A 25,195-nucleotide genomic window follows, 5' to 3' on the forward strand; every position below is an offset into this window, starting at 1 on the left:
CATAATGGGAGGTTGTTCTTATGAGAAGAAATGAATTCTTGTGCTGCAGCCATAAGAAAAGAAAAGGGAGTTCTAGCTGGCTTTGCATAGGCTAGGCTGGCTGCCATGAGATCAGTACTGAGAAACCTTGTGGCTCTCCAGAGGTTTTGGACTACAACTCCCATCAGCCTCAGCTAGCATGGCGAGCAGTCTGTGATGATGGGAGTTGTAGTCCAGCAACAACTGGAAGTGCACAACTGCCACCACATTTGCTTTAGATATTAACTTCTTTACCTTCCAATAGTTCTCACAATGGGTGAACTGCAGTGAAAACTGCTGGGTGGGGGCAGATGTAAGCTACTGAGTGAGGGAGCCCTTTTTCCTTAAAATATTTCTTTGCAATTGCAGTCCCCGTTCTCTTAAAAATGTTCTGTTCCGGTGTTTGCAAAATCTATATCACAGGGAGAATTTTAGGTGATGATATGATGAATAGCTGCACCTGTGGTTCTCTGAAAGCAGTCTGATTGCATGGGATTTTATTTTTTTTACCCCAAACTTAAATATGGAAGAAAAACGAAACCTTCCCAGGTTTTGCATATTTGTCCCTATTGAAATTCATTTTGTTAATTTGGACCCAGTTCTCCAATCTGTTAAGGTCATTTTGAATCCTGATTCTGCCTTGTGCGGTGTTAACTACCCTTCCCAGTTTGGTGTCATCTGCAGATTTGATGAGCGTCCCCTCAATTCCTTCATCCAAGTCATTTATAAAGAGACTGAGCAACAATAGGCCCAGGACAGGACTCTGGGGCACTCCACTTGTCCCTTTTTTCCAGGATGCCGAGAAACCTTTAGTGAGCACTCTTTGGGTTCGTTCAATCAACCAGCTATGGATCCACCTAGCAGTAACATTGTCTCTGAATCCACTGAGCCCAATTCCCCATCCCTTATAGATCTCAAGTTGAAGAAAACCAAGTGAGAATCCACAGCCACATGAAGGACATCATACAGAGGGAGTGATTATGCATTTTGATATCTGTGAGGTATCAAAGGATGAATTAACACAGACTTCTCCTTAGAATTTAGAGCTCACTTTTATCTTCCACATTTGAACACCATTCTTCTTTGGCACAACTTCACTGCTATGTTTAAATATATAAACACTGATACCTGCATTGTGGGAGATTGAACTAAATGGCCCTGGGGGTCCTTTTCACCACTACAGTTCTGTGATATGATTTATGAAATGTTGAACATTGGTTTTGTGTATTACACATCTATCTCCAAAGCAAAAAGATAAGACTTATTGAAATTATTCCTATTTTGCAAAATGGTTGGCTTAGCTTCCAATCTCCATTCTTTCACTAATGCTAAAATGCTTGTGTTCATCTCACTAGTTTTCTTTTTCTATGCCCCGGATGCAGGTGATCTGTATTCTCAGAACACTGTTTTGAGGATTACTAAACGCAATGTAACAAATACAATTTTTATTCCACCAGAAACTCTGCAGCGATGCTCAGGTGAAAGTCATTGGGAAATGTTGCCAGCTCAAACCTGGAGGGGACAGCTCTTCCTCTTTGGATAGTTCAATTAATTCGTCTTCTTCCTCTTCCGAAGCAAAAGAACAATGTCCAAAATTTCAGGTGAGAGGTCCCTCTTTTAACTGTATCATGCTGGCATTGTGACTTGTATTGCATTTTTGAAAACATTGCCTTATTAGGAAATGGCTTGGGCTCCTGGTGGAGGGAGTGAGCCCGGAAGCTGTTCTTTGGTGGTTGTCCAACAAAACAGATGGCTGTTGTCATGTAGGACTGCAAAAGGAAACTATCAGAATATCAACAGGATCAATGTTCCTATAAGTGGCTTATTTGAAAATCATTCATAAAGAACAATGGCCAATGAGCCACTAAGAAACCTGGGGCAAGGATGTACCAAACAAATGTGATAGTATAGATCAGTCCCTTCCTCTCCTTGTCCTCCAACAAAGATGAAACAAGCAAAAAGGGTTTTCTTGTGTGTGTGTGTTTCTTTGTGGCTGGTTAGCTGTTTTCCCTGTGTAAAGGTCAGAGGGGGCAGGGTTTCTGTTGAGGCAGGGGATTAGCTGTGGGAGGAGCTTATCAGAGTCTGAAGGGCAGCAGTTGAAGAAGGAGCAAAAAGGGTTTTCTTGTGTGTGTGTGTTTCTTTGTGGCTGGTTAGCTGTTTTCCCTGTGTAAAGGTCAGAGGGGGCAGGGTTTCTGTTGAGGCAGGGGATTAGCTGTGGGAGGAGCTTATCAGAGTCTGAAGGGCAGCAGTTGAAGAAGGAGCAAAAAGGGTTTTCTTGTGTGTGTGTGTTTCTTTGTGGCTGGTTAGCTGTTTTCCCTGTGTAAAGGTCAGAGGGGGCAGGGTTTCTGTTGAGGCAGGGGATTAGCTGTGGGAGGAGCTTATCAGAGTCTGAAGGGCAGCGGCGCGCGCCTAGCGGCGCGCGCAGTTATACCCATCTTTTAGATTTAGGGGAGCTAGTCTCAAACGTTTGTTGGGGGAGACCTAGGTTTTTTTTGTGTGTGGGGGGGAAGTTATTTGTCCTGTCCTCAAGCTTTTTATGATGGAGGACCTCTGTAGCCACCCCCAACGACACGATCTCAAGATGGAAGGGGAGAGAACAGCTGCAGTCGCCTGTGATTCCTGCGCAATGTTTGCCATCTTGCCAAAGGTTGCAGGCAGCTTTACCTGCAGCAATTGCATGTTGATTGCCCTTTTAAAAGACAAAGTCCAGCAACTGGAGGAACGTGTAGCTACGCTCCAAAGAATTAGAGAGCTGGAGCTCTTCTTGGAAGCAACAGAGCACACCGTCTCCACCAGGGAGGAGACAGGGGACTCCCCTGAGAAGGAGGCTAGTTCACCAACACAGGAGCCAGATATATGGAGAAACGTGACTCAAAGAAGTAGGAGGCCCAGGGTTCACTCTGATTGTTTAGAAATACACAATCGCTTTGAGGTCCTCTCCCCTAGCATGGAAGACGAAGAGCAGACTCCATTTGAGGATCTCTCCCTCATTACAGTCGATCAGGTATATGAAGACGAGCAGCAAAGTCAGTCCTCAGGGAATGTGCAGGCGACCTTGGAACGGACAGCTCACGGAAGAACCCCGACCAAACCCAAGAGGAGGCGTGTAGTGGTGATAGGGGATTCCCTACTGAGGGGAACAGAAGCAGTGATCTGTGGGCCTGACAAGATGTCTCGGGAAGTGTGCTGTCTCCCCGGGGCTAAGATCCAAGATGTAACTGAACGACTGCAAGGAATCATAAAACCCACTGACGAATACCCCTTCCTCTTGGTTCATGTGGGAACCAATGACACTGCAAGCAATAGCCTCCAGAAGATCAAAAGAGACTACGAGGCTCTCGGCAGGAAATTGAAGCAACTAAATGCACAAATTGTCATCTCGTCTGTCCTCCCAGTTGAACGACGTGGCCCAGGGAGAGAGGGGAAAATAGTGGAAGTGAACAGCTGGCTTCGCAAATGGTGTAAACAGGAACGGTTTGGATTCTTAGATCACGGACTGCAGTTTCTTGAAGATGGACTTCTGGCAAGTGATGGGCTGCACCTCACAACGGTTGGGAGAAATGTTTTTGCCAAAAATCTCAGAAACCTCATCAGGAGGGCTTTAAACTGACTAATGTGGGGGAGGGAGACAGTGCTCCTGAAGGTAGGAGTCTATCAATTAATGAAGATGATCATCCAAATGTCATAGACCAAATGGAGCAAACAGCACGCGGACCTAGTGGAGGGAGGAAAAAATCCTTAAATAAGAGACACGGGGGAATGATTAATGGACTTCAATGTCTGTACACTAATGCGCAAAGCATGGGAAATAAACAAGATGAGCTTGAGCTCTTGGTACAGCAAACTAAATATGACATAATAGGCATCACTGAAACCTGGTGGGATAAGTCCCACGATTGGAATGTAATAATGGAGGGATACAATCTATTTCAGAGAAACAGACCAGACAAGAAAGGAGGAGGAGTGGCGTTATATGTCAGGGGTGTGTATACCTGTGAAGAGATCCAAGATTTAGTACCTCAAAGCCAAAGTGAGAGCATTTGGGTCAAAATTAAGGGAGAGAAGAATAACAGAGGCCTCATTGTGGGAGTTTACTATAGATCCCCAAGCCAAACGGAGGACATAGATGATGCCTTCCTGGAACAGATGGCCAAGCATGCAAAAGGAAGGGAGATAGTAGTAATGGGGGACTTCAATTACCCGGATATTTGTTGGACGTCAAACTCAGCCAAGAGCATAAGGTCAAACAGATTCCTCACTGGCCTTGCAGACAACTTCATTGTCCAGAAAGTGGGAGAAGCAACAAGAGGAACAGCCATTTTAGACCTGGTCCTAACCAATGTTGATGACCTGGTTAGTGGGGTAGATGTGGAAGGATCATTAGGTGCGAGTGATCATGCTCTTCTGAAGTTTACTATACAGCGGACAGTAGCAGCCAAGCATACTAGGACTCAATTTCTTGACTTTAAGAAAGCCGACTTCATAAAACTTAGGGAAGTGCTGGGTGAGATCCCATGGACAGCAATACTAAAAGGAAAGGGAGTTCATGATGGCTGGGAGTTTGTTAAGACGGAGATAGTAAAAGCACAACGTCAGGCAATACCAATGAGACGAAAACATGGAAGGTGCCTAAAGAAACCAGGGTGGCTATCTAAAGAACTTTTAACTGAATTAAGATTAAAAAAGGATGTGTACAAAAAATGGAAAAGGGGGGAAACCACCAAAGAGGAATTCAAACAAATAGCCAGCACGTGTAGACACAAAGTCAGAAAAGCTAAAGCACAGAATGAACTCAGGCTTGCTAGAGAGGTTAAAAGCAACAAAAAAGGCTTTTATGGGTATGTTCGTAGGAAAAGGAAGAACAAAGAAACAGTGGGGTCACTCAGAGGAGAAGATGGTGAAATGCAAACAGGGGACACAGAAAGGGCTGAACTCCTCAATGCCTTCTTTGCCTCAGTCTTCTCCGATAAAGAAGACAATGCCCGACCTGAAGAATTTGAAGCAAATGATTCAGCAAAGGAAACACAGCCCAGAATAACTAAGGAGATAGTACAAGAATATTTGGCTAGATTAGATGTATTCAAGTCTCCAGGGCCAGATGAACTGCATCCAAGAGTATTAAAAGAACTGGCAGATGTGATCTCAGAACCACTGGCAGTCATCTTTGAGAATTCCTGGAGAACAGGCGAAGTCCCGGCAGACTGGAGGAGGGCAAATGTTGTTCCTATTTTCAAAAAGGGGAAAAGAGAGGACCCAAATAATTACCGCCCAGTCAGTCTGACATCAATAGCAGGGAAGATTCTGGAGCAGATCATTAAGCAAACAGTCTGTGAGCACCTAGAAAGGAATGCTGTGATCACCAATAGTCAGCATGGATTTCTGAAAAATAAGTCTTGTCAGACTAACCTGATCTCGTTTTTTGACAGAATTACAAGCCTGGTAGATGAAGGGAACGCAGTGGATGTAGCCTACCTTGATTTCAGCAAAGCATTTGACAAGGTGCCCCATGATATTCTTGTAAAGAAGCTGGTAAAATGCGGTCTTGACTATGCTACCACTCAGTGGATTTGTAACTGGCTGACTGACCGAACCCAAAGGGTGCTCATCAATGGTTCCTCTTCATCCTGGAGAAGAGTGACTAGTGGGGTGCCACAGGGTTCTGTCTTGGGCCCGGTCTTATTCAACATCTTTATCAACGACTTGGATGATGGACTCAAGGGCATCCTGATCAAATTTGCAGATGACACCAAACTGGGAGGGGTGGCTAACACCCCAGAGGACAGGATCACACTTCAAAACGACCTTGACAGATTAGAGAACTGGGCAAAAACAAACAAGATGAATTTTAACAGGGAGAAATGTAAAGTATTGCACTTGGGCAAAAAAAATGAGAGGCACAAATACAAGATGGGTGACACCTGGCTTGAGAGCAGTACATGTGAAAAGGATCTAGGAGTCTTGGTTGACCACAAACTTGACATGAGCCAACAGTGTGACGCGGCAGCTAAAAAAGCCAATGCAATTCTGGGCTGCATCAATAGGAGTATAGCATCTAGATCAAGGGAAGTAATAGTGCCACTGTATTCTGCTCTGGTCAGACCACACCTGGAGTACTGTGTCCAGTTCTGGGCACCACAATTCAAGAAGGACACTGACAAACTGGAACGTGTCCAGAAGAGGGCAACCAAAATGGTCAAAGGCCTGGAAACGATGCCTTATGAGGAACGGCTAAGGGAGCTGGGCATGTTTAGCCTGGAGAAGAGGAGGTTAAGGGGTGATATGATAGCCATGTTCAAATATATAAAAGGATGTCACATAGAGGAGGGAGAAAGGTTGTTTTCTGCTGCTCCAGAGAAGCGGACACGGAGCAATGGATCCAAACTACAAGAAAGAAGATTCCACCTAAACATTAGGAAGAACTTCCTGACAGTAAGAGCTGTTCGACAGTGGAATTTGCTGCCAAGGAGTGTGGTGGAGTCTCCTACTTTGGAGGTCTTTAAGCAGAGGCTTGACAACCATATGTCAGGAGTGCTCTGATGGTGTTTCCTGCTTGGCAGGGGGTTGGACTCGATGGCCCTTGTGGTCTCTTCCAACTCTATGATTCTATGATTCTATGATTCTAATTTAACCAGGAAACAGCTGGAAATGCAGTTCCCCATTGTAACAAAGACCCAGGGGATGGATTTACATTTGTGGCCAGCCATCCCACAATAAGTTGGCCCATTTCTAAATTTTCTTCCAGAAGTGTGCTGCATGGGTTAAGTTTTCATACAGGCTGGTGACAAATATCCTCAACTTACTTTCAGATGTTTGTGATTAACGCTGAAGTTTTAGCTTTCTCATGAGTTGTGAAAATATTGTTCACTCAAGATTCCATCCAAAATATTAATAATACAGGTTTTCTTAGAGTCAGAATCCGAATGGGACCAGGAATCCCTCTCAACTTAGTTTTTGCCAGTCTGCTTCAAATCCCGTTGCTCTGTCCCAGCTTCTGCCAACCTAGCAGTTCAAAAGCAGGCCAGTGCAAGTAGATAATTAGGTACCACTGCAGTGGAAAGGTATATGGCATTTCTGTGCGCTCTGGTTTCCATCATGTTGTGCCAGAAGCGGTTTCGTCATGCTGGCCACAAGACCTGGAAAGCTGTCTGTGGACAAACACCAGCTCCCTCGGCCTGAAGCAAGATGAGCGCCGCAACCCCATAGTCACCTTTGACTGGACTTAACCGTCCAGGGGTCCTTTACCTTTACCATCCTAAAGTGCTTCCTTTAACTATTTTGTAAAGCCTTATTCTGTAGGGCTTTTTTTGCTTTTTAATGTCTTGAAAAGCAATTTTAAAACATTCAACTGCAAATTTTTGCTTGCTGGCAGTTTAAAATGCTTATGGCAGTGGCACTCATTGAACTTGAGTTACACTTTATATAAGAGGGGAGGTTTTGGCCACAAGTGTAGCCAGAGTCATCTGACTGGGTATATTTCTGTCATCTCACCTTGCACTGATCACAAGTGTTTTCTGTTAAGCCTTCCTAAAATAGAGCTGAGCCTTTACCCTTTGTACTGAAGTAATTCTCTGTTTTAGAGTGGCTGATCCCAACATAACATATTCTCGGGGACATCTTTAATGTAATGTAATACTAGGCTGCCAAGCTTTAGTAAGCATACATTAGTTGCTGCATTTCATTGCACAGACGCACAGATGCTCACCCACACACCCACACACAAGGTCATGCAACTGATTTTTATATTGTGTTATTGCGCCTGAGAACCAAGTTTATATTTATCTCTCTCCTCATCATGGAAGAGTATTTTGCTGTGGTTTGGACAGGAAGAGACATGGGTTTCTTTGAACAACATTGCTCTTGCGCAACGAGAACTGTGTACTGATGCCCAGAGTTGAGGATGCTAGCTTGTTTATGTTCCATACTGGTTTCCTCACAAAATCTAGCACAGGTAGCATTATCTGACATCATACTGTGCATGCAGTTTTGAACAGGCAGGTCACATGTCCTTAGCATTATAATGCTTTGTGAGAGAGGGAGGAATTAGAATCTGCTTGAAGGTAACATGAATGAAGAAATAAGGTGTGCCTGGTGCAAAGTTAATGATGCTTCCCAAGCTGAATGCTCACTAGCTGCTATGAGCTGCTTCCCAGACATCATATTTCCCCCCTAATCAATAGGATAATCAGTTTTATTAAGATTTTAAAGTTTGGTATTTGCTTTACCAAGTGCTAGAGTCCTGTCTAGTCAAGTTGTGTGGGATCAATTCCAACCTGTTACCTCCGAGGATGTGGACAGGCTGCTTGGACGAGTGAAGCCAACCACCTGTCTCCTGGATCCTTGCCCATCCTGGCTTATAAAAGCTAGCCGGGAAGGACTGGGCGATGGGCTTCGTGGGGTAGTGAATGCTTCCCTCCATGAGGCAGCCTTCCCACACCCACTGAAAGAGGCGGTTATTAAACCGCTTCTTAAAAAACCATCTTTAGATGCGGCCACGATGGCCAACTATCGCTCAAATCTTCCATTCTTGGGCAAGGTGATTGAGCGTGTGGTTGCTGAACAACTCCAGGCACGCCTGGAAGAAGCGGACCATTTGGAACCCTTCCAGTCGGCATTCAGGCCTCATCATGGGACTGAAACTGCCTTGGTCGCACTGGTTGATGATCTCCGGCGGGCTAGGGACAAAGGTGAGAGCTGTTTCCTAGTTCTGCTGGATCTCTCAGCGGCGTTTGATACCATCGACCATAACATCCTTCTGGACCATCTTGAGGGGCTGGGAGCTGGGGGCACTGTCAAACAGTGGTTCCGCTCCTTCCTCCTGGGCCGTGTTCAGAAAGTGGTGGTGGGGGATGAGTGTTCAGACCCCTGGGCTCTCACTTGGGGGTGCCTCAGGGTTCTGTCCTCTCCCCCATGCTTTTCAACATTTACATGCAACCACTGGGAGAGATCATCAGGAGGTTTGGACTGGGTGTTCATCAGTATGCGGATGATACCCAGCTCTACCTCTCTTTTAAATCAGAACTAGTGAAGGCGGTGAAGGTCCTGCGTGAGTGTCTGGAGGCGGTTGGAGGATGGATGGCAGCTAACAGATTGAGGTTGAAGTACTGTTTTGGGGGGACAGGAGGCGGGCAGGTGTGGAGGATTCCCTGGTCCTGAATGGGGTAACTGTGCCCCTGAAGGACCAGGTGTGCAGCCTGGGAGTCATTTTGGACTCACAGCTGTCCATAGAGGCACAGGTCAAATCTGTATCCAGGGCAGCTGTTTACCAGCTCCATCTGGTACATAGGCTGAGACCCTATCTGCCTGCAGACTGTCTTGCCAGAGTGGTGCATGCTCTGGTTATCTCCCACTTGGACTACTGCAATGTGCTCTACGTGGGGCTACCTTTGAAGGTGACCTGGAAACTACAACTAATCCAGAATGCGGCAGCTAGACTGGTGACTGGGAGCGGCCACCAAGACCATATAACACCGGTCTTGAAAGACCTACATTGGCTCCCAGTACGTTTCCGAGCACAATTCAAAGTGTTGGTGCTGACCTTTAAAGCCCTACGCGGCCTCGGTCCAGTATATCTGAAGGAGCGTCTCCACCCCCATCGTTCTGCCCGGACACTGAGGTCCAGCTCCGAGGGCCTTCTGGCGGTTCCCTCACTGCGAGAGGCCAAGTTACAGGGAACCAGGCAGAGGGCCTTCTCGGTAGTGGCGCCCGCCCTGTGGAACGCCCTCCCATCAGATGTCAAAGCGATAAACAACTACCTGACATTCAGAAGACATCTGAAGGCAGCCCTGTTCAGGGAAGTTTTTAATATGTGACATTTTAGTGTATTTTTCATCTTTGTTGGAAGCCGCCCAGAGTGGCTGGGGAAACCCAGCCAGATGGGCGGGGTACAAATAATAAATTATTATTATTATTATTTAGGATATGAGGCAACCTGGAATAGAAGTGGTGCCCTCTTCCCTCACCCCTGGTGAGGAACAGAGATTGGGCAAGGCAGTGATGAGACTGGGGAATGCTCCCCCAAATTCATCATCACTTTACCTCACCCCATCCCAGCAAGCACTGCCACAGTGTCCCCCACCCCCTATGCACACTGCTCATGCCTGGAGAATAAAAACTACATTGTGAAGAATTTCAGCATTGTAGACATGTCACGTGACTGTTACATGCCAATATCCTATTATAAACAACAGGCATTTTTAAATAAGATAATACATTTTACTCAAGGAATTATTTTGTTCTCAAATTGTCATTGCCTAGAGTTGGATCTCGTTGCTGTCTAGTAATCATTTTAGTTTTTACATTGTGGCTATTTCTCTTGTACCTGGTTGTGTACAAGATTTTGGTCATCTTTGACTACTGTTTTGTGCGGGGGGAGGGAATTCTAGCCATAGCAGCTGAAAAGCGGGGTGGGGGTTGAACAAAGCCCCGTCTTCCACATACCTTACACCGGGGGTCAGCAAACTTTTTCAGCAGGGGCTGGTCAACTATCCCTCAGACCTTGTGGGGGGCAGGACTATAATTTTTTTTGGGGGGGGAATGAACGAATTCCTATGCCCCACAAATAACCTAGAGATGCATTTTAAATAAAATGACACATTCTACTCATGTAAAAACACGCTGATTCCTGGTCCATCCATAGGCTGGATTGAGAAGGCAATTGGGCCGCATCCGGCTCCCGGCCTTAGGTCGCCTACCCATGCCTTACGCTAATAGTATAGGGACTAATTTTCCTCAGTCCACAATGCAGTCTGCTGACAAGCTTCTGAAATACAGTGCTGAATCAGATCAGCATCATTGCTTCTGAGGCGTGATGCAGAAGCATGTGATGTGCTTCTACGCAAACCTCTGCTGCTCTGATGATATAGATGGATGGGTGAAGTACTAGGTTCCTTCCATTAAATTTGTTGCAAGGGCTCATGTAGTTCTTCCATAATTACTTCATTGGACTAGCATAGGATGTGATCACAGAAAAAATGTTCACTTGCTATGGCCGTAGTCTATAAATTAAGCTTAAGATAACCAATTTCGGTTTTGAGTCTTGCAGAGGAAAACAGCTGAAATCAGTTACAGATGACATAAGAACTTGGATACTTGCGTTCATTGTTTTGAAATTTAATAATCGCCAAGACCAGGCTTGTAAATGTCTAAAGCTTCATTTAAGCCTACATTCTATGTAAATTTCACTTTTAACCTGAATCACAACATCCTGCATGTCTAAAACTCTGCTATTGGTACTTGTCAGCTTAACAGGTCTTCCCTTGCAAGTAGTCCCTGCGTGATAAATTTTTCCGTCCTTTTTATTTTTGTTCTACATGAACATCTGTTTAGGTAGTTTTCTTTACTAAACTTATTAAATCACTGTTTAGTATGGGATTTTTTTCCCCTGCCAGAAAAGACATTCCAAGCTCAGCCTTTCCCACTCAAGGTTTTTGTAAACTAACAGCTGCTGTGAGATTCTATGGCTATAGTCTTAAACATTAATATTATTGGAGACCTCACACTGATCTACATGCAAGACTGTGTTTTGACTGAGGTCTTTGTCAGGGTTATCTTAATAATTAAGCACAGCTCGAAAACGTGAATAGCATGCTTTGAATTGTGGTTGATATTAGTTGCCATTCCTTCTCCCAGTTTTGTTTCATTGAATACCACATTTTTAAAAATTAGAATATATTTCAGATATGGTGGAAAAACAACCCAGGTGCAGTATAAGCCTTTTCTCAAACCCACTGTCCTCAGGAAAGCAACTCCCCCATCCTCTCAGACCCACTGCTCGCTGAAAACATTTACAGCAAACTCCCTGTTTGTTTGTGTGTGGGTTGCCTTCTGGGTCGTTGCATGTGTCGGCAGAGCACAAGTAAGCCCGTTCTGCCCCATTCCAGGGCCAAAAATGGTGCATGCGCCAGCAGTTTCATCAAGAAAGTATACATTACCCTGTGGAATGACACCTTTAACTGGTGCCAAATAATTGTACTTGCTTTTCAGTCAGGTGTGTGTGAAACTCCAAGCCCTAATATTTTAATGCAGAAGCTGCCAATTAAAGATTAAGAGCAGATTGAATTAAGGTGTTCAACTAATTTGTTCTATCTTTTTGCACTATTCTGCATAAATCCTTCATGGGTTTTAAAATGTACATGTGGCTGGAGAAAAGTATAACAAAGTATAACAAAAGTAGTAATGAGGTCATTTAGTGAAGGGCCAGTTCCAATAGGCTCCACCCCAATCCAGTTGCCTTCTCTGGCACTAAAACAGAGGAGGGGGACATGTTTCAACCCCCCCTCCCCACTTGCTTATATGCTGGTTCAGGATGAGTAGTAGGTGAGTACACAAACTGAGATCATACCCCGGTGCCAAAAACGTAAGATCAGCAATGGTGGGTGGGTGAAAGATGCAGATACAGGAGAATTGAATCATAGCTATACAAAGATTATTATAGGTGTCATGTGCGTTTACCACAGAGTGACAAATGCCTAACCACTCTTTAGATCTGAAGTGCAAACTGCACAAGATATTGATCACATCATTTCCCCCAGGTGCAAGGTTTTCCTTGCAGAAATAGTGAGCACAGTCAATCCAGTCTCAAACAGGATCCTGGCCTGGGGCTTTTCCCCCCTTTTTTTTTGGCAGGGGTTGTTGTACCCTTGCTGTGCTTCCAATCTGAATTGGCTTGCAAACCTCATGGAGAAAATTCCCATTCACTACAATGAGAATGACATACGGTGAACTTTGGCATTGAAATTTAAAAGTATATTGGTAGGCAACCTGCCAAAAATGTTGCATTTCATTTCCCCCCTTTATTATATTTGATTATTAAATGAAAATGATGTTTTCCTTCATTTCTGCAATGCTTCAGGTTGGTGCTCAAAATGATCAAGCACGCAACATAATAATTATAGGCTTATTCTTTTTCAGGGTTCCCGGTGTTCCTCAGATGCAAATATGCTTGGGGAGATGATGTTTGGCTCTGTGGCTATGAGCTACAAAGGCTCAACCTTAAAAATCCATCAAATCCGGTAAGATTTTACTTTCTTCAGTTCGAAGTTTAGAGTACTGGAAATAGCTATGCTAAACAGAATTGTCTCTAGTCCTGTGCACACAATCAAACAATATAGAAAGCGTGTTGAGGAAGGAGATGAGAACAAGTTTGCAGGCCTCGCCCCTGTTCTTTATGAATTGTCCTTTGTACATAGATGTTGAAGCACGAAATTGAAGTACCTTGATTTTTACAAGGTACAGGCTGCACATTCAACACCTGTACACTTTGGGGTGCACACCTGCAGGCATCTGAAAGCATCTTCTGATCAAGATGTGGAAGATCTTCTTGCATTGCAAAGGGAAAACAATGAAAATTCATATAGCCTTTTTTATTTTCACAACTTAAACAAAGGAGAAGATCCCCAGGTGTATGAGAATTAACAGATGAGATCACAGGAACTCCAAAAACAATGAACATGGATATGTAAAAACGAACATGGATGTATAAAAGCAAACATGAATGATAGCCACTGTTGTAACTGTTGTGTGACAGTTACAATTTATCTAAACCTCTCAAATGTTAGGTGAATTCTACTGGATTGCATCCTGTGTCATACTTCATCAGAAACAAAAATGGCGAATTTTTCACAGTTGGCAGCTGGAGTGTGTGTTGAATTTATCTGATTTGGCTGAAAACTGACAAAACTGTTTTTGACAAATTTACGTTCTGAGCTTTAATTGGGTGCCTCATTTGTATTGTATTTGTATTGTGGTCCTCCTGTAGCGTGTTATTTTAAAACTGTTTTTCACTTCAAAAACATACTCCGGTGTTGTGTTATGTCGAGAGATGTTTTGGTATATTCCATGAAAACACCTGGTTGCTCACTCTGTCTAACTTTGCTTCACAGCTCTCCTCCGCAGCTCATGCTAAGCAAAGTTTTTACAGCTCGAACTGGAAGCAGCATCTATGGAAGTTTAAACACGTGAGTACAATCAGTGTGTGATCTGTGTGGGTTTTAGGTATGAGGAAGGGAGGGAGTGGGGTATGGCTCAAACTCTTTTTAGCTGCTGAAGGAAAGATTGTCACCTAGCTCCTGTTTGCTCAGAGACCCCTGCCTTGCTGTCATAGGACATAAGGGGGGGGGAGCAGGGAAATGTGTGCAGGGCACAAGCAGAGATAATAATAAAATCAAAAAGTACCGTAACAGAATACAAATAACCGTTTCTGTCTGTCCCCTCCCTTTGCAGGCTTCAAGACAGTCTTGAGTTCATTAATCAGGACAGCAATACTCTAAAGCCAGACCATAGCACAATTATGAATGGACTGCTTGGAAACATAGGTAATTAAAAGCGTTGTTACTTCCTTGGAATATTTGCACCGTAAGGCCTTTGCAGACTGATAAACACACTAATCTACACGTGTATAATAGAATATCATTGTTTTAAAGAAACGGTGTGGTCTAAGAGTGGGACAACTTTTGGCCTGAACGCAGATGTAGCTCATTTCCAGGAAATCTGAAAACTGGAATATTCTGTGACTATTTGGCTTGAAGTTTATCAGTTCAAATCTATATATATGGCGAAGAAAGTCATAGTAGCTGATACACAATTTAAGCTAATATGAATTTGATGGAAATGGACGCGGTAGGCTCTACTTTAGAGAACTAAGCACAGAACAGCACAGATATTATTTCCCCTTAGGGCCTCATTTATTCTCAGAATTTTCTGCCTGTAGTCATAAAAATCAGGAGCAGCTGGCACAGTGAGGCTATTTTACAGAGCCACCGTCCAAACATCAGCATCACTGCTGCTTGCTGGTGCAAGGCAGTAGCGAGATTGGTGCTGTGTTAGTGCACCAGGGGGAACACCAGCCCTGACCTCACTGATTCCCTGCCCAACCCCAGCAACACCTCACCCTGTTCCTGATAAAAACAACGTAATATGTGCTTGCAACAAACATACATTTTACAATGGGTGTGTCATACAGGAACGCACATCAGGAAACCAGTGGTGGTAATTATGATTGTTGCTGCCCCACAATTTGTGAAATGGCCTTCAGTCTTTGAAAAGTGCAAAAGCAGGAAGAGCTAGCAGGAAGAGAAAGTTGTTGTATTTTTGGCAAAAATACCTGCAGGATGCTAGAGGGTTGACCTTTTTTTTGCTTTTGTGATTTCCTTCTTACCATCTTGAAGACGGTTATGGAAGTAAGATGGTTTCAAGGAGATGGTACCTTGGGCTTAAAGCAGATGGACAGTGTGGTCTAGCTTCTTTAAATTCAGTGCAAATCAGGCATACGCAAACTCGGCCCTCCAGATGTTTTGAGACTACAGTTCCCATCATGGTCCTGTTAGCTAGGGATGATGGAAGTTGTAGTCCCAGAACATCTGGAGGGCTGAGTTTGCCTATGCCTGGTGTAAATGCACCTTTGTATTAAATAAATATTAAATAAATACAAAGGATTGGGCGAAACATGCTCAAGTCTTGAGAGTTGTTTTAAGATTTGCTTTTGCAAAGCCATTACCCTTCAAATCATATACAAAAAAACTGATGTTAAGGAACCCTTATGCTTAAACATGCCAGGAAACTGCACTTCGCTGATGCAGAATTTTAAGATCTATTTTAAAAGAAAGGGTACCTTATCCAAACAGTACCTTGTTTGTTTTTTATTTACCTGATATATTCACCCATCCCATTAATTAGAAATTAACCAACAAAAGAGCTACTGACACATAACCCCACATGTACACCATATACAAGAATATAAGTTTCACCACTCCACCCCTCATCTCCCACCTCTCTTCTTCCCCAACCTTATACTGAATACAACACTAATGTCTCATATCAAATGATCTGTAGAAATTGATCTGTAGAAAAGAATTTACAACTTAGGGGAAAAAAGACAATGTATGTACTTTTGTAAACCAAGAAAATCTTTAATTTTTTTTAAGAGCCACTGGTTCTAAATATACATGAACTGTATTGAAAATTCTGTCTGTCTTACTCAGTTTTGCATCTCCTAAATTTCTCTATTGGAATTGCAATGTGAATTTCCTAAACTGAATGTGTGGCCTCCGAGGCTACAACTGAAAACTGGAGTAACCAGAACTGTCTATGGACTCTATAAGTAAATTTTGTTCATGATGTAAGTCTGAATGAAAATCTAAATGAGTTACTCAGCTAATAAGCACCTACTTTCACATTTGGGGAAAAATTTGAATATTTGTATGCTGTATCACAGGAGGATTTTTGCACAGCATACTATTTGAATGTTATGTACGCCTTTTCCATTGCCACTTTAGAAGGACAGCAATGAAATGACCAATTAAATGAACTTTGGTGTAGGGTACTTACTGAGAGGTTGAGTTTCGAATCAGGAAGTGGCTGGTTTGAATCTTGACTGTCGTTAATTCACTTGGTGACTGTAGGCAAGCCACCTCTTAGCCTCAGTATCCACTTCGGCAATATGGGGGTAATACTGCTGAAGTTAAAGAATGCACATGAAGCATTGCAAAGCACATTTGGAAGGACTATAAAAATGTTAATTTTATTATTAGCACTACTATATTGCACAATATTACTTCTAAATTGTTAATGAATGCCTGTTTAATTGCATTCATATAAGACTGGCCTGGTTCTTCTTAGTACTGTCTTTATGACTTTTGTTGCCAATTATTTTTTAAGCATTACTTAATCAATGTGAAGAATGAGCTTTATTAATCACGATTATTTTCGCTGTTGTGTTAGCTGCAATTAGGTGCCCTTATCCACGCAGGTGTTCCCCAGCAGCCTAATTAATCTTCCATAATTGCACTGTGCCAACAAACAGAACAATATGATGATCTTGTCAAAACTCTCCTTTCCCATAAGCTATATCATTTACATTTTCCTGTTTTGGTGCCATCTGTGTGAACAGAATTATTTCAATACCCACAGTTTATCAGATTAGTTGTTTGCTGTTTAGAATTGTGCTTTGGGCTTTCTAATGGCCAAATCAACCTGGCCAACTAAAAGGTCAATCTACCGTGTACCCATATAGCACCAGTGGGATCACTCTGTATAGTTAAACCATGTGCTCAAATACCCTTTAAAGCAATTTCTTTAATCGATATCACTCAGCTTTTAGGAATAGATTAGCTTTTTAATAGGTGATTAGAAATCAAGAGGATAAAGCTAAAGTGATTTCTTTACACTGTGTCACACCTTTATGTGCATCTCAAATTACCCAAATCAGAAGTACGGTTATCGTGATAATGTAGCTTTGGTATGAATTCTTCATCTTGCTATAGATATAGATATATTGTGGAATACTCTCCCCAGGGAGGTGCGACTGGCATCTTCATTATACAGTGATACCTTGGGTTACATACGCTTCAGGTTACATACACTTCAGGTTACAAACTCCGCTAACCCAGAAATAGTACCTCGGTTTAAGAACTTTTCTTCAGGATGAGAACAGAAATCGTGCTCCGGCGGCACAGCAGCAGCAGGAGGCCCCATTAGTTAAAGTGGTGCTTCAGGTTAAGAACAGTTTCAGGTTAAGAACGGACCTCCAGAACAAATTAAGTACTTAGCCCGAGGTACCACTATACACCTTTAGGCACCAGGCAAAAACCTTCTCTTCAACCAGGCCTTTGGCTGATTAACATCCTATACCTTTTAAAAGTGTTTGTGGGAGAGTGGATTATTGGTTTGTGGGGTGTTTTTGTTTTTGTTGTTGTTTTTAGCTTGTATTCTTATGTTGTGAACTGCCCTGACATCTACAGAACAAATCTAATAAATAATAAGCAACTAAATGAAATAATACTCATGCAGTGGTTTCAAATGATCGCCATTTTGTCATATGCTGGTGTTTTAGAGGTGATCTCAAAGAAAACTTTCAGTAACTTCACAAGTGTTGTTCCTGATTTGGTAAAACTCTGGTTTAGAGTGGGACTGGGAAGACTGTCACCCTGTATATTGGACAGCAGGAATGGACCCTATGGGTATCACAGAGGTCCTCAGTGGGTACCACGTTGGGAACCATTACTGTTAGGACAGTATCAGTACCTAGGGAATGAGTATTATAGTCTTTGATTTATAGGGAATATATATGCAAGCCACCTTCCCTGAGTCAAGGAGTATAACTATCAGTGGGGCTTGCTATGGCCAGTAACAACAATTTCAGAAGAGAGACAATAACATCTGTAGTGAGGGTGTGCCAAAATAGGGTCTACTCAGCAGTACTTGCTTACAGCTCACATTTTAAAGCAGAGCAATCGAAAGAGTCAGGCATAGCAAAACGGAGTTAATCTGTAACCAGAACATTTCTAGAAACCAAATTAAATAAAAAAGAATACTTGTGACCCATCAGTCTTTGCCAGTTCTTCATTTGTAAAGGTTACTGTGTGCTTTAGTAGGTTGTTGTGTACATGCCAACTTTTCCCAGCACACCTGGTTTTTGGTGGAACGGTTAGTCCTTGCAATTAAGCTTCCTTTTAAGACAACTGATTAGCAAAAATGGAAAGAAAAGAAGGCGGATTTTGTGGCAATGCAGCCGTTTGAACTTTAAAAGGAAAATGTGTGCTCGGTGTTAGAACTGCAGACACAACATAGAGCACAAGCTTCCATGTGCTCCAGTGAAAATATTACAAGTTTTCTGGTTAGTATTAAGTGAAAACTTTCAAGGAATTGCAAAGACTGAAGGAAGAGGAAGCAAAGGATACTTATTCTTCAGTTTCCCTGCAGTGAATTGATTATTTGAGACGCTGAATTGAGTTAATAAAATGCTGTGTCTGTGACCTGTCCTTCAGAACAAGGAATGCTTCAGTGAGAGATTGGACTCTTCTTTAGAAAAGAAAGAAAGGCTGGATCTCCTCATAGCTCTGAAGGGACCACTGGGGAAAGGGCAAGCCATAGGTGTGCAGGGTCTCAGTGCAGTTATTCTGCTGGCTCCACCCCAGTTATTTGGATGTCAAGATAGAACTCAGCCCTTAGGAGTAGTGTACCAAATGGAGCTGAGAGAAAATGTGCCAAAGTGGTTTGCGGCCTCTGATCCCATTATTTCTCACATACACACAGAGTTTTTATTCCCAAGATCACTTTAGATAATGAATTATGGGTTGTGAAATTGAAATAATCAGGGTGACAGAAAGTGCTACTGAATTGTCTTCAAAGATAGTTTGGAACTCTCCCAACCAGCCCTGAATTGATTTATTGTGTAGTAAATTAGGACAATTTTGATATATATAAAAACATTATATATCTATATCTCTATATATTTATATATAACGGAGGACATGGGCAAAGCACCTCAAACTCCTTTATCAAAGTAGATCATAGAATTGTAGAGTTGGAAGGGATCTCGAGGGTCATCTAGTCCGACCCCTGCAATGCAGGAATCGTTTGCCCAGCGTGGGGCTTGAACCCACAACCCTGAGATTAAGAGCCTCAAGCTCTACTGAGGGAGCTATCCTAGGTGTGTTCTTTGCTGTCTGTGGGTCTGCATTTGTGTCGGCTTGAATCCTTTCCCCCCCTCCCACAGAATCTGTTCTGCTTTACTAACCTCATTCTTTCATATATATTTTACGTTTTGCCATGTAGGTTTTTCACAGCTTTGCAGCCCTAGGCGGGCATTCTCTGAACAAGGTCCGCTCCGCCTCATCCGGAGCGCCTCTTTCTTTGCAGGTTTGCTATGTGCTGTGTGGATAGTCTAGTTGGTGTGACAAAACTGAGTGGATTTCGTAGTTTGGCCTTGGAAATAAAATACCGTTTCTAAAAATCTCTCAGGCATAGTTTATGCGGTGGATATGGATCACTGCAAAGGTTATCATAACATGTTAAAATTTCAAAGAATGTAACCCTTAATCTCTATTTCTACTCAGGTAATGATTTGGATGGAGCTTATGAATTTTTCAGTAAAGTTTGAAGAAGAAAAAAGCAGGGGGAGCTTGTAAATTCCAGACAAAAGGAATTTGCCATTAACTGTTTAGAGCTTGATTCAAATAGGAGCTCCATTTGCAAAAACATAATTATTTCACTGTTTGTATAACACTGAAATAAAGAGTATTTCCCCCCGCTTCTATTAGCCGTGTTTTATTTCCATGCCTGGTTTAGATTTTCCCTTCTACAAATCTGGCAAATTTATGATTTCAAAAATGAGTATGATCAAGAGGCTTTTGATCTGGTGGATGAAATCCTAGCTTTGTTGGAGGCAATTTGGCTAGGATTTCATCTCTCTGTTTAGTAAGGACTGGCTGCAAATGCAGATAGCTTCATGCTTAGTTGAAGAAGCGATAGAAGTCTAAATCCAAATTCCATCTGTCCTAGAGCACCCACTTTACAGCTGTTTGCTATAAATTTCTTCTTTAGCATCTGCTTAGAGCTTGCACTGAGTGCTTTTGCTTCGTAGCTAACTTGCCTTTTGTTATGTTATTCCACTTGCCTTGAAATAAAGAGATGGGCTTTGGCAAACACTTGTCTGAACACTGGTCCAATCAAGTGCATTGGCTTGATCAGCTTTGCAGCCTTTCTTGGTGATGGGTGTGTGTGCTTTGCTGTTACTTTCCGTGTCCTAAGTGAATGCAGCCAATGAGCATGATTTATTTTGATAATTAAACCGAGCACTGCAAAGCCAAAGAGAAGCGTCATGTTCTCGTGCTAACTGGTGACTTTATCTGCATAGTTCACAGCAACCCTATGGACATGCCTGGGAGAGAGCTGAATGAAGACAGAGACAGCGGAATTGCAAGATCTGGTAATGTTTTTATCAGGAATATAAGGCCATTACACAAACTTTCCCTACTGCATATTGATTTGGCCTGTAATTAAAGTGTTATTTGTTTCTGCTTCTTGACCTCTGTAATCAGATCTTCCTAAGATGTGTTTCCCTTAAAAAAAAAAATTAACAAGTGATTTATGCTTTACATTGACCCAGTTCCTATATAAATCCTGAGCCAAGCTATATGCAATATTTCCCAAATATTGGGTAATACTTCTAAAATATGTGTGGCTTTTCAAAATAATATTTAATATTAAGAGAATATTCAGCACTTGGATATACAAAGTGAAATTGGTTCACCAATATTGGAAATTTTAAATAACGTAGGGCTAAGGTTGAAAGGTGGTGGAGGTGGCCCCAAGCCTGTGAGTTGTTAATGGGCATACCTAAAGTATCCTTAATGTAAGCCAGGGATTTTCATTGCCTCCTTCCCAAATCATCAATTCATGTTTAAACCCCTAGCTCATGTTCTGTCAAAGCTGACAAATGCATAGAAGCAAGTTCCCATAGGCTGAATGCACTTGCTCTTTCAACTGTGCCCAAGAAATGGGTGCTGTAAAGGGGCCGCCATGTCTACACCCAGGGCACTACATGCTCCCCTCCAAACACCTCCTTGGTTGTACACAATACTCGGGATGCACTCATACAAATCTTGTTTGGTGAGGCTTCTGGGATGAAGCAGAAATGGGAAGTGTCTTGTGTGGACCTGCTTCTCACAAATCTCTCCTCAAGTCGCCAAGGGCTAATGGTTTTTATCTACTGGGCCATACTGTTCACATTATTACTTGATCACCCAAGTAGCATTTTTCTTCTAGCAAAGAGTTTTTTAAATATAACAAATAATTTCCTTCTCTTTTGTCTCAGCGTCTCTTAGCAGCCTGCTCATCACCCCATTTCCCTCCCCGGGCTCTTCGCTAAACAGAAGTTGTGCTAGTAGCTACCAACGGCGCTGGCGCCGCAGTCAGACGACAAGCTTGGAGAATGGGGTCTTCCCTAGGTGGTGAGTTAAGCATTACTGCTGGTAGTAAATGGTTTTTCCTTCTTTCAGATTTTCACATGAAATATGTGCATTTGCTTAGTTTGGAGGGAAATTCAAATTCCTACAGCGGGAATCTCCTCCTCATCTCAATTAAATCTGCAACCAGAAGGAGCTCTTCTTGCCCACAAAAACAGTATTCTGCACACAACCCAGTGATGGGATCAGTCATATGCTAATCGCATGATATTGGGTTATTTATTCAGATCACATGGTGAAATGCAAGTACAAGTAATCAGGAAATGAATATAGTTATCAAGGAATGGCCGTAGGAATAAACCTCACCTTATACTCAAACAAAACCGTGATGGTTCCTTCTCCTTTCTTGCTCCCCAGGTATTGGTGGTCTTGAACAAAGTAGTAGCAGGGCAAGAGGGTAGTTAAACTATTTCTTATGAAGGGCTTCTCCACTCGAAGCTACCTCCCAAGCTGTCTCCCCCCTTCATGATTGCAAACATGAGTTGGCAAGTGGAAAGCACTCCTCCTAAAGCAGCTTCTCCTCGGGACAGGGAGAAGCAAATGCATTTAGGTTCTAAATGTGCTGGTTCCTTCATAAAGCCACAAAAAGAATCTGTCTAATGTTGGAAGTTTTGCAGAACAGGAACATTTGCATGACATACGTTTAAGCTGCTTTGTTCTCCTTTTCATGTTATGAAACCAAAATTGTGAGCAAAGCTAGACTGCCACACGCTGTAGACTGCAGGACTCGGAGAAGAAGCCTGCACATAAGAGCTAATTCACGTAGGGTGGGAGAAAGATGCTCACTGTTCTATAAAAATGGTGGTATACAGTTCGTTGTTCATCCTTGTAATAAGTCCACACAGCAAAAGAGAACAAGCCCTGATTTTTAAAACATAGCCCATTAGCGGCAAATGCCCAGAACAACCTGCAAATGCCAGCATGCCACATTTCTGCCATAGCTCAGCAGTAGAGAATCTGTTTTACTTGCAGACTGGGAATACCCCCTGTCTGAAATCCTGGAGAGCTGCTGTCAGTCAGTGCAGACAGTACTGAGCTAGATGGACCAATGGGTTTGACTTAATATACGGCAGCTTTCTATGCTCACAGTGTTCCAAGATCAGCTACAGCAGACGTGGTTTTAAAAACGAAACAACTGCTTTGGGGAAAGGGGGCTCACTTCAGTATGTTTAAAGAAAATAGTTTTGAGATATTTTCTGAAGTCATTAACTCTGCAACCTTTGTAAATCCCCTAAAGGTCGGTGGAAGAGAGTTTTAACTTATCAGATGACAGCTCCAGCCCAAGCCCAGGAATTGTCAGGAAAAAGAAAATAGCGATTGGGGTGATTTTCACGCTCTCAAAGGATGAAGAAGAAAACAGCAAATTTAATGAGTTCTTTTTCTCACACTTCCCTCTTTTTGAGAGCCATATGAACAAGCTGAAGAGCGCAATAGAACAGGTAAATATCCCTAGCTCCTGTTCTAATCAGAATCTGCATTTTAATATGCCTAAGCTTCTGTCATTTGGTTTTTCCGGATTGTTTTGTGGGTCACACTAGTTTTAAATTAGGGGTGCTGGACCACACTGTGAACGAGGCATGGGCCAAAGCACACAAAAGTAGACTCAGTAACACTGATTCTGGGGAAAAGGCATAACTCAGTGGTAGAGAACATCCTTTTGGCCATAGTATGTGGCAGAGCTGCCCTTTCGACATGGGCTTCTGTGTGGCTTTGCTGGATTGGGCTGGAGCAGGTTGGTGACAGCAAGGTCAAGGTGGGTGCTTGAGTGGGCCCTATCTGACAGCCCCAGCCTTGCCACTCACTTCCAGGAGACAAGAAGAAGAGAGGTAGGATTACCTGGTTTGCCTAAGAACTGAAACTCGCTTCAACTTGAGTTTTGCCCCTATCTCTTAGAACAAATCCTATCACCAAAATGAGTGATGTTTACTGCTGGGTGCAGGCTGATTAATCCAGGGGACTGTTTAAACACTGCTCCTGAAGTGAAGGAGTCTCTGTGCGAAACCTTGGACCTCTTTATAGCCTTCTGCAAGCAAAAGTGTGGAAAAAGAAAGACAGTGCAAACACATATGCCTCATATATCTCTACCTTGATATGAAACTTGGAAAGCAGCCAAGGTTTATCATGGTACAAAAACAAAACAAAAAAACCAACCCACTGTTTGCCTGTCCGGGTACACCTTAGATAGAACAGAGCACATGACTTTGTTTTTCATTTTCTGTTGCCCTGACTAATGTTAGTTATATATTTTACTATTGTTTTCAAGGCTATGAAAATGAGCCGTCGATCAGCTGATGCCAGCCAGAGGAGTTTGGCATATAATAGGATTATGGATGCCTTAAATGAATTCAGGTGAGTTTGTTTCAAACCCTTGTGTGTCGTTGCCAGGTATTTGAGTGCTTCTCTTGGAAACAATTTCAGGGTTTCTAAATCTAGAAAAACTTTCCATTTAAGCCCTTCATCTCACGGCTGAGATCTGTAGATCTAGTTCACTGCAGAGCAGCAAGGGAACCAGGTGGAATCTAGCTGTGAAAATGCTTTTTTAAAAAAACGTTTTGAAGAAGGCGTTGAATTTTGCATAGCTCACTGTTGCCATCTAGTGTCACATTTGTATATTGCACATAACAACACATTTAAAGCGTTTTACTTGCAGCTGTGTGGACGCGGGTGGCGCGGGGACGCGAGTGGCGCTGTGGGTTAAAGCCTCAGCGCCTAGGGCTTGCCGATCGAAAGGTCGGCGGTTCGAATCCCCGCGGCGGGGTGCGCTCCCGCTGCTCGGTCCCAGCGCCTGCCAACCTAGCAGTTCGAAAGCACCCCCGGGGGCAAGTAGATAAATAGGTACCGCTTACCAGCGGGAAGGTAAACGGCGTTCCGTGTGCGGCTCTGGCTCGCCAGAGCAGCGTTGTCACGCTGGCCACGTGACCCGGAAGTGTCTTCGGACAGCGCTGGCCCCCGGCCAATAGATGTGAGATGGGCGCACAAACCCCAGAGTCTGTCAAGACTGGCCCGTTCGGGCAGGGGTACCTTTACCTTTACCTTTACTTGCAGCTGTGTAGCTGAATCCCCAGTGCCAGGTGGAGGCTAAAGCATCACACATTGCTGTGGAAACCCACAATTCAAATCCTTGTTCAGCTTGAAGCTCTCCTGCCACCTCATGTTTGCTTGAGCCACGTTTCTGTGGGCCACCATCCTAGCAGAGATTGTCTTCTTAAAAGACCAGAACAGAAGCGCCCTTGAGAATTTTTCCCCGGCTTCCTCCTTTATGGTCAACATCCTTACTGAACAAATTGCTGTTTGGCATGAGCAAATTGTTCAAAAGTGGCCACATAGTTTAAGATCTGAGTTTTGCCCCTGAAATATTGACGGTCATGAGCTTGCTGCAATGGCTGCCGTGCCTTTGGAAATCCAGGACAGATCTCTTGCTGTGCTTGGGAGCT

At 43.1% G+C, this 25,195-nt stretch overlaps 1 protein-coding gene and 1 long non-coding RNA gene across 5 annotated transcripts in view; one reads left to right on the plus strand and one right to left on the minus strand.

Annotated features, from left to right (window-relative positions):
- The window catches only part of FNIP1 (folliculin interacting protein 1), a 94,169-nt gene that overhangs the window by 46,333 nt on the left and 22,641 nt on the right, over window positions 1–25,195 (plus strand). For 3 of the 4 annotated variants that reach the window (XR_014216562.1, XM_082211478.1, XM_082211480.1), the window contains exons 3-11: window positions 1,476–1,619; window positions 12,928–13,028; window positions 13,899–13,973; window positions 14,239–14,330; window positions 19,570–19,653; window positions 20,651–20,722; window positions 21,611–21,746; window positions 22,999–23,200; window positions 24,025–24,110. Coding sequence is in view for 3 of the 4 variants with exons in the window: in XM_082211478.1 (XP_082067604.1) it covers window positions 1,476–1,619; window positions 12,928–13,028; window positions 13,899–13,973; window positions 14,239–14,330; window positions 19,570–19,653; window positions 20,651–20,722; window positions 21,611–21,746; window positions 22,999–23,200; window positions 24,025–24,110 (992 nt within the window). In the remaining variant the exon portion in view is untranslated. The remainder of the gene's footprint in view (window positions 1–1,475; window positions 1,620–12,927; window positions 13,029–13,898; window positions 13,974–14,238; window positions 14,331–19,569; window positions 19,654–20,650; window positions 20,723–21,610; window positions 21,747–22,998; window positions 23,201–24,024; window positions 24,111–25,195) is intronic. The other variant, XM_082211479.1, reaches the window with a different exon arrangement.
- On the minus strand, window positions 17,174–19,563 carry LOC309525936. Its single transcript, XR_014216587.1, has 2 exons — window positions 19,279–19,563; window positions 17,174–19,231 (listed from the first exon to the last, which is right to left on the minus strand). It is a non-coding gene; the product is annotated as an uncharacterized lncRNA (long non-coding RNA).

Source organism: Podarcis vaucheri (genome assembly GCF_965113315.1).
Source record: "Podarcis vaucheri genome assembly, chromosome: 2".
Classification (NCBI taxonomy): Eukaryota; Metazoa; Chordata; class Lepidosauria; order Squamata; family Lacertidae; genus Podarcis; species Podarcis vaucheri.